The 19,864-nt window shown below is 39.1% G+C and overlaps 1 protein-coding gene across 1 annotated transcript; it reads right to left on the bottom strand.

Annotated features, from left to right (window-relative positions):
• Positions 1 to 520: 520 nt before the first annotated feature.
• LOC124673020 (putative disease resistance protein At1g50180) lies at positions 521 to 5,531 on the bottom strand. The gene is made up of 7 exons (XM_047209156.1): positions 5,189 to 5,531; positions 3,257 to 4,168; positions 2,645 to 2,707; positions 2,382 to 2,444; positions 1,273 to 1,883; positions 846 to 1,028; positions 521 to 629 (listed from the first exon to the last, which is right to left on the bottom strand). The coding sequence occupies exons 1-7, from the start codon at positions 5,529 to 5,531 to the stop codon at positions 609 to 611; spliced, it is 2,196 nt and encodes a 731-aa protein (XP_047065112.1). The 3' UTR covers positions 521 to 608.
• Between the last annotated feature and the right edge of the window lie 14,333 nt (positions 5,532 to 19,864).

The raw sequence follows: 19,864 nt of genomic DNA, 5'->3' as shown, positions 1-19,864 counted from the left end.
ATAGTAACACAAAAGTGGGATAAACTTCTCCAAAACTTTGGAAAAGCTTCAGCCATGTCATAACATAAGCTATTCTTCACAGTTAGTCTAACAGTAAACTAGATAGTATAACTGAAGAAACCATAGATCCTTAATGAAAGTTGGTGAATAAAATGCTATGAAGAGCTAAAGTTCATTGATAAAATAACCGGAAATGAACGATTCCCTTCCCACCAACCTGGAAGCAAAAGGAGTGATATCTCGGTCTAAAACTTTGAACTGAGTGAGAGTATCACGATCCATAAACGTGCACGACATATAAATCCTCGGTTATAAACATACAATATATGATCCTCTGAAAGCCTAGATTAGACACGCATTACATGAGTTGATACTAAAGTGAGTGCTCTGCTCACCATGAATACAGAACACGCCAGTTTGGTTAAACCGGTTATCCAATCTTATCTATTACAGTGGAATCAAAAAACTCAATAGGCATATCTGATCAAACGAGACTGTTAGACGCATGACGGATAGAGCTGCAGAATTAAGCAAACACATCCTTGTTTTGGAAACAACATCTCTTGTCGTCGAAGAATGCTTTCGGAATCCAGGGAACAATAACATGCCTAAACACTTCTTTTTATCACCTGCAAATTAGAAAGAGAATGTAAGATAGTTTCACTCCGAACAAGCAAGGCATCTGGGAAAGATAGAGAGCAAAGCCACGAACAAAACCAATAAAACTAAATATGAGCGTCTCTTTCCATCCTTGTACAGAACGCGGACAGAAGAAGTGAAATTAATCACTGAAAATAAAATGAACTAGGACAGGATGGTGAGGGCAGGATGGACGGAATTCTTACCTTGCATCCTTTCTGCTGCAGCTCCTTCAACACCCTTTCGTCTCCAGCATAAGAACTGTCTACTTCCACCTTACTGAGAGATGGAAGGTGTAACAACCCCTCGGGGAGGTTTCTCAAACTAGTGAACCACTTGAGTGTCAGGTGAGAGAGCTTTGGCATGGCCCCAGTCTCGATCTTCCACTCCTCAGCGTAAAGAAAGTTAATTTTTTCGATAAAGAAAGTTAATGAGTTGTAAGTTCTGCAAACAAGGAAAGCCTGGAGTAGAGCATGAGATGGTTCGGCCGCTGTACCCCTCCAACTTCAGAACCACCAGACAATGAAGCTTGTCCAACACCGTCATCGGGTCTTGTTCAATTCTAACGGCAGATAGATCGAAACTTCGTAGGTTTTGTGGGAAGTGATGGCTCTCGGGGAGTGTATCAAGCACACTCAATCTGTAGAGGTGAACATCAACCAGGCGTGGCATGTTTGCAATTACAGTCATCATTTCAACGAGCATATATTGATATTTTTTCGACCTCAACGACAAGGTTGTTAGTTGAGTCATTTTGCTCAAAAACTTCACCATGTTAAGATTGTAGCATTTACTGTTAGAAGATCCAAGTTCTAATTGGAATGTCTGGAGCTCCTTTTGTTGAAGACGCTTTGGTGGAGAAAATCCATTAGAAAGGCAAACATGCCTTAGAGAAGGGATATCCCACAACGATTTTGGTATTGCTGAGTGTGTGCCAGTCATATCAATAGTTTGCAAGTAAAGGAGTTGTCCGACTGAGGAAGGGAGAGTAACGTCTTCACATCTAATCAACATGAGGCATCTTAGGTGAATACACCCACCAATTGCACTAGTGAAATCCCCTACCCTTGATCTTTCAATATGAAGAACTCGGAGAAATCTGAGTTTAAGGAGAGATATTGATCGAAGTTGAAAGCCAATCAGAGCTCGGAGATTAGGTGCTGCCTGCAAAATATGACCATCCAATACTTGATAAGAAGAACGATATGGTATCATCATATCAGTTGACTGTCCACTGACTTGTCCTGCAATTGTTTTCCATTTAACGTTTGTCAGCATAAGGCCATATAATCAGGACATATATCAATGAGAGATTTCTCGACATTGCCAATTACAGGGAGGCATATTCTCCTACACCATTCAGTTAGGGTGCACCTTCAAGTGTTCAACAACGGTAAAACACTGATTTCTAATTTGAAAATTTTGACAACATCTGTGTATACACTAATTTCTCTATCAGGATAGTTTTGGCAGTTCTCTGAAAAAAAAACACTGATATGTATGTGAGGTAATGGTGCTCCTCGAATAAAAAATTAACAAAATTGAGTAGATAAAAATAAAACAGTTTATACACTCAAGGTAAGTAAATGAGCGTTAATTTTAATAGAGGACTAAATTAAATTGGTGTCTTAGGAGTGGATTTTATGGAATTTCAGTACTACTAAAATACAAAACATAAGTAATCCATCCGTCCTACGAAGATATTTCGTGGAATGGAGGGAGTATATGAAAAGCAACATGACCTGAAATTTCGTGGAGGACTTCAAGAAAACTATCTTGTCTTGCCTCTTCTATGCACCACTCATGTAAAATATCCATAGTTTAAAATAGCCGGCTATAGCCGGGCTATAGCCCGCTATAGCCTTTCCCGCATGGTGCGGCTAACTGCATTAGCCCGCTAAAAGGTGTTAAAGTCCTTAAATAGCCGGCTATAGCCAGGCTATAGCCGGGCTATAGCTGTTTTGGGAGGCCGCGGCTATATTCTGTAGCCGGCTATTTTAAACATTGAAAATATCATGAACCCTTATTTCCTCAATCCATCCATGTGCCATGCTTCTTCTAGTAACCTGTACCAAACTTCTTTGAGCTAGCTCAGCTACATACATGTGTGCTGTTTCTTCCTGTTTATGTTTTGGTGCAAGCGGAACGAAGCCTTCGGCTATCCATAGTTTGATAAGAACAGAGACTTTTATTTGAAAATCCTCAGGAAAAGAAGCGAGATAAAAGAAACATGACTTTAGATGATGATTTGGCAAGTCCTTGTAACTGCGAGCTAGTATGCCTCGCATCATATCTACATTTTTGGTCGACGGCCAACCTAGTAATACATTAGACCATGATTGTATACTCAAATTCTTTGATAGATAAGCACCCAAAACAGAAAGCGCAAGTGGCAATCCATCACATTTGCTTGCTAGTTTTCTCCCGATTTTTTGAAACTCAGCCACGTCACGCATGACAGACCTTTTGTATGATGGAAAAGCTTTGCTACAAAATAGTTTCCAACTTTTATCTTCGTTTAAGTGCTTCAGAGCATGAACATGGGTTGGCCTTTCAACATGATTTGCAACATCTACCTTCCGTGTGGTTAGCAGTAATCTACTACCATTATCTTCATTTGGAAAGGCTTCAACTGTTCTATTTAATTGGTCCCATGTGTCTGTTTCCCACACATCATCGAGAACTACTAAGTATCTCTTTTTAAACAAAAAATCCCTAATCTTCTTTCCGACATCAAACTCCTGCATAAGATTCGTTGAATCATATGCGCCCCCTGTTATTTGTTTCATGATATCCTTGAGTAAATCAATGCCCTTGAATGTCTGAGACACGGTCACCCATGCAGCTACTTCAAAGTGTTGTTTGACTCTAGATGATGTGTAGACTTTTTTAGCCAGCGTTGTTTTCCCTGCCCCACCCATGGCAACCACGGAGACAACACTTAGCATCTTCTCATTATCAACTAATTTATCTACTACTTCTTCATGCTCATCCTCAAAACCAACTAGGACAAGATCATCATCAAAACTCGGGTGAAACTGATTGCAATCTTGTGGAAACTCATTTTCAACTACAACAATATTATCCAAATCAATTTTCAGACGATCCGCACTTTGAAATATCTCATTGAGCTTCCTTCTCACGTGTTGGATTTCAGCACCAACTTTTCGAAGGGTCGCCAAGTCACTTGGTAAGCGAGCATACCTTGAAATGGCGCCCATGAATCCCATCTTCTGCCTGTTTCTTTTATCCATGTAATCTGCAGCTTCAATAACATTCTGAGCCTCGTACGCTGCAGCTCTAATCTGGCTCACTAAAACAGAAACTCTTTCATTTCCTGATCTCCTTTTGCTGTCGGCATCTCTCAGGTAGGCTTGCAGCCGCATCAGCTCATCTTTCAGGAACCCCACTTCAAGGTTGACTCCGCATAAGAATTTGGTCTCTTGAACAGCGAGATTGCCCACGCTCCCAACCACGATTCTGACAGCAGATTCTGCCATGAATTGTTCCTCCTTGGCTATATATTCTCCTGATAAGCACCTTCAGAAAAAGCACTAAAGCTTGCAGTGAACTTCACCGACCACTAGCTAGTCCATGTTCAACCTGCCTATCTGAGGGAAGTGAGAGCACGATGTGAGGAGTTGCACCGAGGAAGTGAAGATTAAGGGTTGACTCACCGGACATGGTCGTCTCCTTCAGCTCGATCGACGCCCAGAGGCCAGATCTCCCCAGCTCCGATCGGTCGACGGGTGGCCCGGGCAGAGTAGCTAGTTGAGTCTGTGGCGGTCTAGTCCTGTGTGAAAGCTGGCTAGCTAGCTTCCCGGCGAGGATTGTTGCGAGGTGCCTTTGCTAGCTTCCCTCTTCTTTGCTTTGTGCAGGATCCTAGCAACAGCTCAATGAGGAGATATGTTGCACAAAGGTGGTATCCTTTCAGGGTTGGTGTAACAGTGGGGGCCCGGCAGAAACGCGTATACGAACAAGAGGACATTGTGGAAGTTTGTGGCGGAAACGATAGGCTCGTTGAAGCCATCGGGTACCGAAAACACTGAACGGAACCCGGGTACGCGCGAGGTTGAAAACAAGTCCACTCAGAGAATTTAGAATTAAATCATACTAACTCGGGGTGTTTGAAAACAGTACGCAAAGCAACTGCATTTAGAATTAAATCATACTAACTCGGGGTGTTTGAAAATCCATGTGCCAGAGCTTTAATTCATCGGTACAACTCCGTAGTCCGTACCTGCTGCTAGCTGCTGCATCTGTCAGCACATAAAGACCCTGACCCACCAAACGTGTATTCATATTTGTATGCAAAATGTATCCCACGTGTATATATAACGTATTGATTACTTGCTATATTAGCAACAGATCATAAAGCATGAATTAGTGGACTAGATATGATCCGTGCGGGTCGCATCGGATACGTGTTATATTGGGTTGGAAAAGCCTCAACCGTGGCTTACAAGGATTATACGTAGAGGGGTAGGGTACTACCCTATACCCAGTACATATACATATTACAATGTCTAACACTCCCCTTAATCTAAACCTTGGGTGAGGTTGAGATTAGTCCTGAAAGCATCTAAAAGTTTTACAGGAAGAGCTTTTGTAAAGCCATCAGCAAGTTGATCTTTGCTGGAAATAAACCTAACATCAAGCATTTTATTTGCAACTCTTTCTCGAACAGAGTGGAAATCTATCTCGATATGCTTTGTCCTGGCATGAAAAACAGGATTAGCAGATAGATATGTAGCTCCCAAATTATCACACCATAGACATGGTCTTTGCCTCAGTTTTATACCAAGCTCCTTAAGTAGATTCTCAACCCATATCAACTCAGTTGTAGCAGCAACAATTGCCTTGTATTCAGTTTCACTACTGGATCGTGACATTGTGGCTTGCTTCCTAGCACTCCATGAAATGAGATTTGGTCCAAGAAATACAACAAAGCGTCTAGTAGATTTTCTGTCATCAGGACAACCTGCCCAATCTGCATCTGAAAAAACACTCAGCAATAATGAAGATGATCTTCTAAATGTAAGACCAACCTTCAGAGTTCCTTTGATATATCTCAGGATCCTTTTCACAACTGACCAATGAGAGGTAGTAGGAGCATGCAAAAACTGGCAGACCTTATTAACTGAGAAAGATATGTCAGGTCTTGTCAATGTCAGATATTGCAGAGCACCTACAATGCTACTATACTGTGTGTTATCCTCAGGTCCAAGGGGATCTCCTTGAACCAGTGATAATGTTTCACTGGAGGACAAAGGTGTGGGTGCAGTAGTACATTAAAGCATACCAACTTTAGTAAGTATATCAACATCATATTTTTTTTGAGTGAGCCGAAGACCATCATGAGTCTGCTTTACCTCAATGCTCAAAAAGAAGTTAAGGGGTCCCAAATCCTTAAGAGCAAAATCATCTCTGAGATCATGAATGTGGTGACCCGGCATACCACTGCATGGTGTAGTATGCAAGTCTGATATAACACCAATGAAACACCGTTCCACTAGTATTACATCGCTCAGAGTGGTACAACAGAAACATATGCGGGTCCAAGGCATGTCTATAGAATTACAACATGACTCTGTTACAAAAGATCCTCATAGCCTCCTACTTTACAATGAGGCAAAACTGCAAATAAACTCCAGAAGAACGACTCGTAGTCTAATCTTATCACGAACTCTATTTGTAGAGTATTTAACTGGCTATAGAGGCTATGAATAGATTCTAACTAAGTAGGAGCTAGGTCTAGGAAGCTAGTTCCCTTCTATGGCTAAACTAGGTTTTCTCCTTGTTGGTTGTGGTATCTGACTCCTCTGACAGGGTCCTGTTTCTTGAAGTAGTTGTTGACTCCTCGGCCTTCGAGTTGCACTCGTAGATCCTCCTTCGATGCCTCCATATCTAAGAGGGGATTTAAGAGTGGGATGAGTACGAGCGTACTCAACAAGTTCATTATAGGAAAGAGGTGTTTAATGCACTAGCTACAGCATTAGACCAGAAAGTCTAATACCAATGCAAGTTTTCATAACCATTTCTTCAAAAGATTGCTTTTATTCAGAAGAACTATGTCCGTCAGCCTTCACCGGTTTACTAGAACTTCATGGAGCTCCTTTCCGGCCGCGTTCGTAGTTCCATATCCCGGAACAGGGAGTGACAGGTCACGGTTATTTACACTCTGCAGAGGTGTGTTGCTTTACCCATAAGAGATCTTAACCTTGGTGCCAACCGAGTTGCAGGCTCGTCCACACTTCCTTTGGTGTGAGGCCCGGTATAAGGTCTAGCCAATCATGTTCCTCCGCTACCTCGCACACCCACCCTTTGTTGCATACCCCGACCCTGGTTCCTCGCCGGTCCCATTATTCCCACTCACGGGTGGACCCCGACCACGACAACAGTTTGGGACTCGTTAACCAAACTCCTTCGCCGGTAGCTGCAACCCATCATAGACCGCAATACCGTGGGGACTTAAGGCTTCCCCAGCCAACCGCTCGCCCCCGACAGATACAAGTGTCTACGGTAGAGCGCATCCGTTGATGTACGAGAGGTGAAAACACTTTTGACTACTCCGTCCCACTCCGGATCTTATGGTTAACACGGGTATTACGGCACAAGAATCACTGGATGATATTTGTTGTTAATCCTAGATGGATATAAACCCTTGCAATGGAACCTCCACTATATCCACACAATCCATGGTTCCATTGCCCACCACATAGTCATATTCATAGTTATGAAAATAGTGGTTTTGATTTTTATGCAATAGTGATAATCATAGTACTTTGCAAGTAATTTGATAAAGATACTCAAATGGTATGAGCAAGCGATGAACTTGCCTTTCTTGACTGCAAGATTATGGAGGCAAGGTCTTTGATACGCAATAACTCCAAATTCTGAAATAGCATCATCGTCCGGTAAGGACGATGATTAAAAGATTGGCAAGGATGCAATAATGCATAAGTATGAGATGCAATCGCTCTAAGCGTGACCTAACCCCGATGATTTAGGATCAGTGAGTGGTAATGATTAGTTCAGGGTGTGTTGCACTTTTAGAGAGATTCACAAACAAGGTTCTTATTCAGGTTTGTGTTGTTTTAGAATCATAAGCAAGTGGTAAAATGAATAGTAGCAATCATACACACCAAGGAATAGTAGTAGTATAATAAGTAAAGAACAATTATCAATTTTAAGTCCTATAGTGCATGGTTGATGATTACTTATTATATAATTCAAAAGAATAACTTTTGAAGAACATGTTCTATAATAAAGAACAAGTATGATATCTAGGTGTGTGGGGTTCTATGGTTTTCTATGGTTCTAATTGGTTTCTGGAGTAAGTAGTAGATGGATCACAACAATGTTGGATTCATCAATACCTAGAGCTGGTAAGGCTGAGTTAAGCCTAGGTATCCTAAGCAAGTATTTATACATGGTTTGCTATCAAGGTTGATTTATCTGGCTGGTGATTGCTAGCTAGGGTTTGTAGGTTCTTATAAGCCGGGTTGATGATGATTCTTTATTTACTTCAAAAGAATAACTTTTGAAGAACATACTTCTTAAATAATAAGAAGTATAACAATTAAGGTTGAGGTTGTCTTGTTTTAGCTATTGGATCTCTAAGTAGAGAATGGTTGGTTCCTAAATAGGATGGTTCATAAGTATCTCACACTAGTAGGGTTTAGTGGAACAGGGTTATGTAATGTAAAATAGTAGGTATGGTTGCTATTAGGGTTCATCACAATGGTGTGATGCTAAATAGGGATAAACAAGGATGATGGCTTTGGTAATAGGATCTAGGGTTTTCACTTGGTTGACCCTACCTGATTAGTTAGGTCTGATGAGGATGAACACATGGGATACCCATATATTAGTGATAGGTCTTCTACATTTTATGTGGCCAAGACAAGTATTTAGTTGCTGCTATGGTTCTATGATTTGGAAGTAGGTACCATGATCACATGTTCTAACCTAGGGTTTTAGGTTTAGGACAATTTAGGGTTCACATGTACTAATGGAACTAGGGTCTAAATGTCATTAGGGTTTTAGGGTTACACATGAAATGATGAGTTCCTAGTTTTCTACCATATGGAACTAGGGTTGTATAATTACTATTTAGTTCATAAGTTAATAACTTCGGTAATGAAGTTGAAGTTATTAATAACTTCAAAATAAAATAATAGTCAATTTGGTTTTTTTATTATTTTTAAATAATTTCCTAATTAGGGTAATTATTAATTAGGGTTTCAATTTCCACTATTAGAAATTGAATAGGATAACAAATAAAGAAAATGAGTTTTCATGTTTTCTTTATTTGCTTACTGGTTTTAAGTATTTTATAAATGTTTTCTTAATTTCTGAATTTTAATTGTATTTAGAATTAAAATTAAAGGCTTAAATAACAAGTATTAAATAATTGAATTTTTATTAAAAATAAAAATTTCATTTTATATTTTTATTGGATAGAGTTTTCTTTTCTAAGAATTTTGATGTCTTATTTATATTTTTCTGAGCTAATATGAATTTTCTAGATTTATTTAAAAGTTTCAGACATTTTCTGTAATTTGAAAAATAAACTAAACACTAAACACACCCGGACAGATGTACCCCCAGGGGCTGACTGGTGGGCCAGTCGCCATGTTGGCTGCCCCCGTGGCGGTGAGGTGGCAACCCAAAGCCTCCACCGACGGCCAGTGGCGATGGTCGCCGGAGCTAGAGCGTTCCCGCGGGGCTGCGCGGGTGCTGGCTCGACTCAGGGCGACGCGCTGAACCAGAAGGTAGCGGCGCCCCCTCGAAAAGGTCACCGGAGTGACTCCGGCGAGCTCTGTCTGCGGCGGTGCACGGCGGACTACGGCGGTGACACGCTATGGTGCATGCTGGGACTAAATTAAGGGCTTGGGAGAAGCGCAAGCTCACAGTGATGCTTAAGGAAGGCTCGACGGCGGCGATTGTCGACGGTGGCGACGCCATTGTCCAATTTTCTGCGAGCCACCGATGAAAAGGAACGACGGTTCCCCGGCGACTGGGAGCTTCCTAGCGCGATTCCTCCTGCACGGTGGGCTTGTCGAGGACGGCGATGCTGCTGGTGGTCATGGCGAGGCCTGGGGAGGTCTACATCGACGGCGGTAATGGTGGAGTGGTGCGGCCAGGGTTTCGGCATAGGGCGAATTGGAGCAGAGAGAGGGGAAAACGGAGATTGGTCGTCGTCCAGAGTACTTATAGGGTTCGAGAATGCGCCTCGTCATGCGCTCGGACGACGAGAGATCGACAGCAGCCGAGGCGGGAGACGGTCACGGCGTCGAGCTGGCTTCCATGCACGAGGAAGGGGATGAGGACGAGCTCCTCCCCTTATTTTTTAACGAAGGGGTATTCGGGCTTCTAGGTGGGCTGGTTTTGGGCTCAGTGCTTGGGCCGTTGTTAGGCCACTCCACGGGCTGCACGGCCGGGTAAGTGTTTCTCCTATTTTTCTTTTCTCGTTTTTATTTTCCTGTTTTATATTTATCCATTGAAATTCATATTTGGGTTTGGTTTACTTTTGCAGATCTTTCAATTATGCAAATTTCAATCAAGATTTAGTTTCCGTCTTTCATACCCGTATTCTATTGGAACAATTATTTTAGATGAGATTATATTGCATATTAGTGACTTATTCAAAATAACAATTAATCATGAATTTTATATGTTCCCTTTAATTCTCCTTTTACTATGCAATCAATTCTGTTTAGAATTATGGGAGTGGATACTTTCATCTCAAAGTTTTTCGTGAGATTGTTATTATATCTTGGTTTCCATTTGAGGAATTAATCACTTGCATAATATTTTATGTGAGCATCTTTTTGTTAATGTCTTGTAAGCATTATTATAATCCTATTTCAAAGTTTGCACTAGTGTTATATTTTAATAGCACCTTGAAATACCTAAGGTAGATACTACTCTTATTATGGGTTGGTCTTAACTAAGTGGTTGATCACCACCATGGTTTTAATCAAATGGTTTAACACTAGGTTATTCTTAAGTTCCATATTTAAGCATGAGCTTTAATTAGTGAACAATTCTAGGGTTCTCATCATATTCACCTAATGGCAATTGGTTTGAATCTCAATTAGAGCCTGGTTTTATATTATGATCACCATAGTGATACATAGACTAGGGTTGAGATATAATTCTAGTTGGTAGAATTGGTATGACATCATATTGCATTTGCTAGGATTAAATCTCCCCTAACCAAGGTAATATGGTTACTTGCTTAATTGTTTCTGTTCTCCTTTAATTACTATGGACTTGAGAATTGGTTTTATCTTCTACCAATTAACTTCTATTATTAACCTCAATTTATCATTAAAGTAACTACATTGATTATAGTTCTTTTTATAGTTAACTTTGGTCATATAGATTAATGGTTCCTCACTATATAAGGTATGGAGTTTTACTCTAGGTTTTTCTTAGGTACTTTAATTGAGGAATAAATGGAATGTAGATGTGATAGAGTTCTACTTATGATCACCAAGTGATTCACAAGTTGGGATTGAGATATAAGTCTAAGGTTGCTTATTAGTGATCTCCCTATGATTTCATGTGGTGAATAATATCTACTAATCATATAAGTGTTAGCAGTTGGATTATTCTCCTATTTCTCCAAAGCATGGTCATGGATTAGGCATGATCCACTTGTTCTTAATATCCTTACCTCAAGTTCTTAGGGTTTATGATCATCACTCAATTTATAATGATCAAGGTTTGGCTTCCTAAGGTATCTCTTATTAAATTAGGTTTCTCACTCTCAGGATTGAGTATTGTCTTGATCAACTAAATATAGTTTCTTTCTTTTACTATCTTGAATGGATAGGGTTACCTCAATAATTTCTATCCCAGGAGAATGCCTGAGATAATAACTTATAGTTCTACTTAAACAATGATGATATGATCATCTGGTTAAAGAATAGTTCTCTCCCTTCAATTCAGGTGTTGCCTCATCTATCTTGAGTGTAACTCCATAGCTTGAGTTCTCTCATATAGGAATGGTTTATTCTAGGGTTTATGGTGTACTCACAAAATCTCATTAGATAATAAAGGGTTAAGTCTCCACATAGATGCTTAGTTGGATTAGTTGCTACTTTACTTCATCATTTCATAGATATGATCTTGTTTCACTTGATACTAGGTTAGCTCACCACTCCAAGAGGAAATGATTTGCAACCTAATACTTTAGCTCAAGGTTGTTCTTGATTCTTAAATATGTAAAGATATAAATTGGTATCTATGGTTTCTCTCATTTGGAAATGTATTTAATACTAACTTAAGGTTAGGCTCCATAGAGGTTGATGTGATCATCAATATCTATGTTTAACATAATTAGTTATCTCTCTCTAGGGTTGTCTTGAATAATACCCTGGGGTTTCTTTTAAAGATGATGATTTGCTTACATGGATGTATATCCAAGGTTTTAGCTTAAGGTTTTCCATTGCTTTTCTAATAATTATAATAGAACTCTCACCTCTCTAGGTTTGATGCTTAGCTATTTGGAATAGAGAAGAATATATACTTCTTGAGTGGATCTCCTTGTTATAACTTCCAATGTTGAAGTGGAATGAATACCATGAGGTTTCATGGTAGGATCAAGGATTAGTTTAAGACATGGAAAAGATTAGTCAAGAATGGTTTCTCCATTTTAATGTTACTTGATTTCCAATTAAATGGATGTTCATATGTTATGGCAAGGATTAACATATTATAATCTTTTATAAAATCAAGCAATTGATCATTGAGTAAAGTGTTGTTGTGTTGATTATTAGTTCCATTTGATCTAACCCCTTAGATCAAATCATCTCTACCCAAAACAAGGTTTTAGCAAAGTCACATTGAGGTTTATAGCGCTTGACTTGATGAGCTACTTCAATTCCACCAAGGTCAAGTGAAACTTCGCCATCGTGGATCTGTTTTACTTTAAAGCGCGAAAATTCCCGCATTTTCTATGCATGAATGCAATGCACACATCTGTTTCCTCTATTTTTGTAACCCCAATACCTGGGATATTACAGTCTCTACCCCTTAAACAAAACTTCGTCCTCGAAGTTTGATCTCTCTCACGTTTCGGAGTGTGGATCTGATTTATGCAGACTTAAACTTTTCTCGACTCCATATTGATCTTACTGGATATCATTGAATATATCCCTTGTCCAGATTCTTCCTGGAATCCATTAAGGTTTGTCTCTGAACCATGGTTCTTACTTTGATTATTTGATATCTTCCAACTCTATAAGCTTGTTTCCTTTCTCATTGAGGATTCAATGACTGAGACTTCTTCTGATGCTGCTAGTCTTAACTGAAGACTAGTTTGATAACATACTCCTAATTGGTAAATAGGTCTTTGTTTTCCCTTACTACAAAAATTGCAATAATGGTACAAAGTAAGGTACTTAACATGGAAATGATCATGATGGTTTATTCCTCTAAGAATGGATTAGACTCATTTAGTCCATCCAATCTTGGTTTATAGTTGATACCTATAACTATTTTAGGTTATTTAGGTTCCATGAAAGGAATCTTTCAAATAGACCTTAGTTTTGGTATGGTTAATCTACTTCAGTTTTTGCCTTCTTGAGCTGTATTTTGTATATGGTATTTTCTTCGTCCAACTTCTTTATACTTAGCTTACTTGAGCTTTCGTACTTCTGAGTAAATACTACTCACTTTCTCAAGTTATAGTCCACTTCTTACTTCCTCGAGGTATGAACCTCGGCTTCTGGTCTGACATACTTCTGAAAGTAGTGTTCAACGTACAATCTTATGAAAATAAGATCGAACTTCCTCTCAGTTCAGACCTTCTGCTTCTATCTAGCTTAAAGTATTGAGTTATTGTACATCCAACTCAATCTTTACTCTACCCCTTAGAGTTTTCTTATGGTCTTCAACTCCTTTTCTTCCAACCATTGGACTTATGGTTAGAATATTGGTCTGGGTCTAGCTTATGGTTTATACTTCTTTTAAGGTCTCGCGAAGAATATTTGTGGTGTATCCACTCAATTGTGGACATCCAATGTGAATCCTTCGACTAAATGATTATAGGTCATTGTTATTTGGCTAGCAAAATTTTATTTGTTCACAACTTCTTGGTACAAATAATCCAATGGTGGACTACTTGATACCAATTGTGGCTATTTATTATCTAAAAATGGATTCTATTATAGGTTCTGATCAACTGGGCGAGATATCTTCTACTTTATCTCGCAGTATTGATCCTATACCAATTGTGGTCTTCTGATGTCAACTATGGTCTTCTTATAGCTGCTATGGTTTCATAAGTCATCTTCCTTTTTCGAGGGTTTATTGTTGCAAGAGAACCACAAACTGACACTATGAATATAGTATCCGAAGTGATTTCCCATGCATTCCCTTTTCCATGATGACTAGGGATCTGCTTGAGCTTCACCATAATCATCATATTTCTCACCTTCATGCTTCTTCTGTACTAAGGTACTCCTCTGTTGATGTAAGCATGAGTTTCTGATTGTACTTCTTTCAGAGTATTGTGGTTACTTCCCACAACTTTACTTCATTTCTCCGATGAACCTTCATCTTGTCTTCGGAATCTTCCAGAATTCGTCGCTTCCTCACACGTTTACCATTACCCTCTAGATCTATAGCACCAAGTAAGAACTTGATATTGCAACATGCATTTGCATATCAAAGTCAAACTTCATGTATGGATCTAGTCAAACAATGAAAATCCAATAAAAATCCAAGAAGATTCAGCTTTGTGCTTATAATACACATCATCATAAGCCTGAATTATAATAGTTGAGTAAGACATCTCTAAACATCAGGCTCTGATGTGTAGTATATAACACCACATAATATAGGTTTATATCGTGATACTTAGCACGAGTATATGGGATTCTACTATTATTCTCAACATTTACCTTAATTGCACAATTGCAATGGGATAAACTTGACACAAAGTGGTCTGGAATAGTTGTGGTTAACCTAATTTTCTCGGGAAGTACTACTTAACTTCCATTTTGTTGAGGACTATCTCACATGATATGTCTAGGTTGTAACATGGCTACTCTAAACACATAACTATTGGAATATAGTTGCTATATTTCCAAGTATTTCTATCATAGACTATGGTCATGATGTGCTTGGCACACTTCCCATAGTTTTGGGAACACAATTCTTGCACTATTGTTTAGCACTTGGCTTCTTATTGTACTCCTCCTAAATACTTTAGATGTTCTAATCCATCACATAACGATTCTCAGGTGAATCATATAGGATTAACAACTCTACCATGTAAGTAGACATATATTATTCCTATCCCTCTTCCTTTCCCCCCATGATTGACTTATCATGGTTTATACTACCTCATATGACTCATAGTTATCACTTACTATCAATTGTTTCACATGTCTGGATAATTTTACTTACTCATTACTTAACTTGGTCTACATCTTTTATTATGATATCTTAATTACCTTCATCACTTGATATTACTCCTATTACAGGTCTGAATAACTTTTACTTAATCATAACATATGTTGGTACACATCTTCCAATAGGATATCTTCCTTATGGTTGTATCCTCTCTTTGGACTACCATGTATTGTATACCAACTTTGATCTACTCATCTATTGTTTAGGAACTTAATTGTGCACTACATGTTTGGGATTAGCTAACTAACTTTACTTAGGAAAGATAGATAAAAAGGTTGACTCAAGTGTGTCAGGATTATTCTCAATTGAATATCCATCTCAAGTCATAAGAATATTTGGTCTAACTATGACAACTTCCTATAGACACTACCAATCCTATAGGTCTCCTTTAAAGGGTTTTAATCCTAGGGTCAAAGCATTTGCTCTGATACCAACTGTGGTGACCTGGCATACCACTGCATGGTGTAGTATGCAAATCTGATATAACACCAATGAAACACCGTTCCACTAGTATTACATCGCTCAGAGTGGTACAACAGAAACATATGCGGGTCCAAGGCATGTCTATAGAATTACAACATGACTCTGTTACAAAAGATCCTCATAACCTCCTACTTTACAATGAGGTAAAACTGCAAATAAACTCCAAAAGAACGACTCGTAGTCTAATCTTATCACGAACTCTATTTGTAGAGTATTTAACTGGCTATAGAGGCTATGAATAGATTCTAGCTAAGTAGGAGCTAGGTCTAGGAAGCTAGTTCCCTTCTATGGCTAAACTAGGTTTTCTCCTTGTTGGTTGTGGTACCTGACTCCTCTGACAGGGTCCTGTTTCTTGAAGTAGTTGTTGACTCCTCGGCCTTCGAGTTGCACTGTAGATCCTCCTTCGATGCCTCCATATCTAAGCAGGGGATTTAAGAGTGGGATGAGTACGAGCGTACTCAACAAGTTCATTATAGGAAAGAGGTGTTTAATGCACTAGCTACGGCATTAGACCAGTAAAGTCTAATACCAATGCAAGTTTTCATAACCATTTCTTCAAAAGATTGCTTTTATTCGGAAGAACTATGTCCGTCGACCTTCACCGGTTTACTAGAACTTCATGGAGCTCCTTTCCGGCCGCGTTCGCAGTTCCATATCCCGGAACGAGGAGTGACAGGTCACGGTTCTTTACACTCTGCAGAGGTGTGTTGCTTTACCCATAAGAGATCTTAACCTTGGTGCCAACCGAGTTGCAGGCTCGTCCACACTTCCTTTGGTGTGAGACCCGGTATAAGGTCTAGCCAATCAAGTTCCTCCGCTACCTCGCACACCCACCCTTTGTTGCATACCCCGACCCTGGGTCCTCGCCGGTCCCATTATTCCCACTCACGGGTGGACCCCGACCACGACAACAGTTTGGGACTCGTTAACCAAACTCCTTCGCCGGTAGCTGCAACCCATCATAGACCGCAATACCGTGGGGACTTAAGGCTTCCCCAGCCAACCGCTTGTTCTTCGGGCGACAAGTAGGACACGCTATGGTGCATGTTGGGACTAAATTAAGGGCTCGGGAGAAGCGCAAGCTCACAGTGATGCTTAAGGAAGGCTCGACGGCGGCGATTGTCGACGGTGGTGACACAATTTTCCGATTTGCTGTGAGATACCGGCGGAAGGGAACGACGGTTCCCCGGCGACTGGGAGCTCCCTGGCTCGATTCCTCTTGCACGGTGGGCTTGTCGAGGACGGCGATGCTGCTGGTGGTCATGGCGAGGCCTGGGGAGGTCTACATCGACGGCGGTAATGGTGGAGTGGTGCGGCCAGGGTTTCAGCATAGGGCGAATTGGAGCAGAGAGAGGGGAAAACAGAGATTGGTCGTCGTCTAGAGTACTTATAGGGTTCGAGAATGCGCCTCGTCATGCGCTCGGACGACGAGAGATCGACAGCAGCGAGGTGGAGACGGTCACGGCGTCGAGCTGGCTTCCATGCACGAGGAAGGGGATGAGGACGAGTTCCTCCCCTTATTTTTTAACGAAGGGGTATTCGGGCTTCTAGGTGGGCTGGTTTTGGGCTCAGGCTTGGGCCAGTGTTAGGCCACTCCACGGGCTGCACGGCCAGGTAAGTGTTTCTCCTATTTTTCTTTTCTGTTTTTATTTTCCTGTTTTATATTTATCCATTGAAATTCATATTTGGGTTTGGTTTACTTTTGCAGATCTTTCAATTATGCAAATTTCAATCAAGATTTAGTTTCCTGTCTTTCATACCAGTATTCTATTGGAACAATTATTTTAGATGAGATTATATTGCATATTAGTGACTTATTCAAAATAACAATTAATCATGAATTTTATATGTTCCCTTTAATTCTCCTTTTACTATGCAATCAATTCTGTTTAGAATTATGGGAGTGGATACTTTCATCTCAAAGTTTTTCAGAGATTGTTATTATATCTTGGTTTCCATTTGAGGAATTAATCACTTGCATAATATTTTATGTGAGCATCTTTTTGTTAATGTCTTGTAAGCATTATTATAATCCTATTTCAAAGTTTGCACTAGTGTTATATTTTAATAGCACCTTGAAATACCTAAGGTTGATACTACTCTTATTATGGGTTGGTCTTAACTAAGTGGTTGATCACCACCATGGTTTTAATCAAATGGTTTAACACTAGGTTATTCTTAAGTTCCATATTTAAGCATGAGCTTTAATTAGTGAACAATTCTAGGGTTCTCATCATATTCACCTAATGGCAATTGGTTTGAATCTCAATTAGAGCCTGGTTTTATATTATGATCACCATAGTGATACATAGACTAGGGTTGAGATATAATTCTAGTTGGTAGAATTGGGATGACATCATATTGCATTTGCTAGGATTTAATCTCCCCTAACCAAGGTAATATGGTTACTTGCTTAATTGTTTCTGTTCTCCTTTAATTACTATGGACTTGAGAATTGGTTTTATCTTCTACCAATTAACTTCTATTATTAACCTCAATTTATCATTAAAGTAACTACATTGATTATAGTTCTTTTTATAGTTAACTTTGGTCATATAGATTAATGGTTCCTCACTATATAAGGTATGGAGTTTTACTCTAGGTTTTTCTTAGGTACTTTAATTGAGGAATAAATGGAATGTAGATGTGATAGAGTTCTACTTATGATCACCAAGTGATTCACAAGTTGGGATTGAGATATAAGTCTAAGGTTGCTTATTAGTGATCTCCCTATGATTTCATGTGGTGAATAATATCTACTAATCATATAAGTGTTAGCAGTTGGATTATTCTCCTATTTCTCCAAAGCATGGTCATGGATTAGGCATGATCCACTTGTTCTTAATATCCTTACCTCAAGTTCTTAGGGTTTATGATCATCACTCAATTTATAATGATCAAGGTTTGGCTTCCTAAGGTATCTCTTATTAAATTAGGTTTCTCACTCTCTGGATTGAGTATTGTCTTGATCAACTAAATATAGTTTCTTTCTTTTACTATATTGAATGGATAGGGTTACCTCAATAATTTCTATCCCAGGAGAATGCCTAAGATAATAACTTATAGTTCTACTTAAACAATGATGATATGATCATCTGGTTAAAGAATAGTTCTCTCCCTTCAATTCAGGTGTTGCCTCATCTATCTTGAGTGTAACTCCATAGCTTGAGTTCTCTCATATAGGAATGGTTTATTCTAGGGTTTATGGTGTACTCACAAAATCTCATTAGATAATAAAGGGTTAAGTCTCCACATAGATGCTTAGTTGGATTAGTTGCTACTTTACTTCATCATTTCATAGATATGATCTTGTTTCACTTGATACTAGGTTAGCTCAACACTCCAAGAGGAAATGATTTGCAACCTAATACTTTAGCTCAAGGTTGTTCTTGATTCTTAAATATGTAAAGATATAAATTGGTATCTATGGTTTCTCTCATTTGGAAATGTATTTAATACTAACGTAAGGTTAGGCTCCATAGAGGTTGATGTGATCATCAATATCTATGTTTAACATAATTAGTTATCTCTCTCTAGGGTTGTCTTGAATAATACCCTGGGTTTCTCTTAAAGGTGATGATTTGCTTACATGGATGTATATCCAAGGTTTTAGCTTAAGGTTTTCCATTGCTTCTCTAATAATTATAATAGAACTCTCACCTCTCTAGGTTTGATGCTTAGCTATTTGGAATAGAGAAGAATATATACTTCTTGAGTGGATCTCCTTGTTATAACTTCCAATGTTGAAGTGGAATGAATACCATGAGGTTTCATGGTAGGATCAAGGATTAGTTTAAGACATGGAAAAGATTAGTCAAGAATGGTTTCTCCATTTTAATGTTACTTGATTTCCAATTAAATGGATGTTCATATGTTATGGCAAGGATTACCATATTATAATCTTTTATAAAATCAAGCAATTGATCATTGAGTAAAGTGTTGTTGTGTTGATTATTAGTTCCATTTGATCTAACCCCTTAGATCAAATCATCTCTACCCAAAACAAGGTTTTAGCAAAGTCACATTGAGGTTTATAGCGCTTGACTTGATGAGCTACTTCAATTCCACCAAGGTCAAGTGAAACTTCAGTTAGTGTGACTGTTTTACTTTAAAGCGCGAAAATTCCCCGGATTTTCTATGCATGAATGCAATGCACACATCTGTTTCCTCTATTTTTGTAACCCCAATACCTGGGATATTACAATGAAGGAGTGCACCAATAGCCTTATCTGAGGAGCTTGTCACAATAATGTCATCAACATAAAATAGCACATATATGATAATACCAGACTTGTTAAAGAGAAACAAT

Source organism: Lolium rigidum, chromosome 7, assembly GCF_022539505.1.
Source record: "Lolium rigidum isolate FL_2022 chromosome 7, APGP_CSIRO_Lrig_0.1, whole genome shotgun sequence".
NCBI classification, from domain to species: domain Eukaryota; kingdom Viridiplantae; phylum Streptophyta; class Magnoliopsida; order Poales; family Poaceae; genus Lolium; species Lolium rigidum.
The sequence above is the reverse complement of the archived record's forward strand: the minus strand, read 5'-3'. Positions and strand labels throughout refer to the sequence as shown.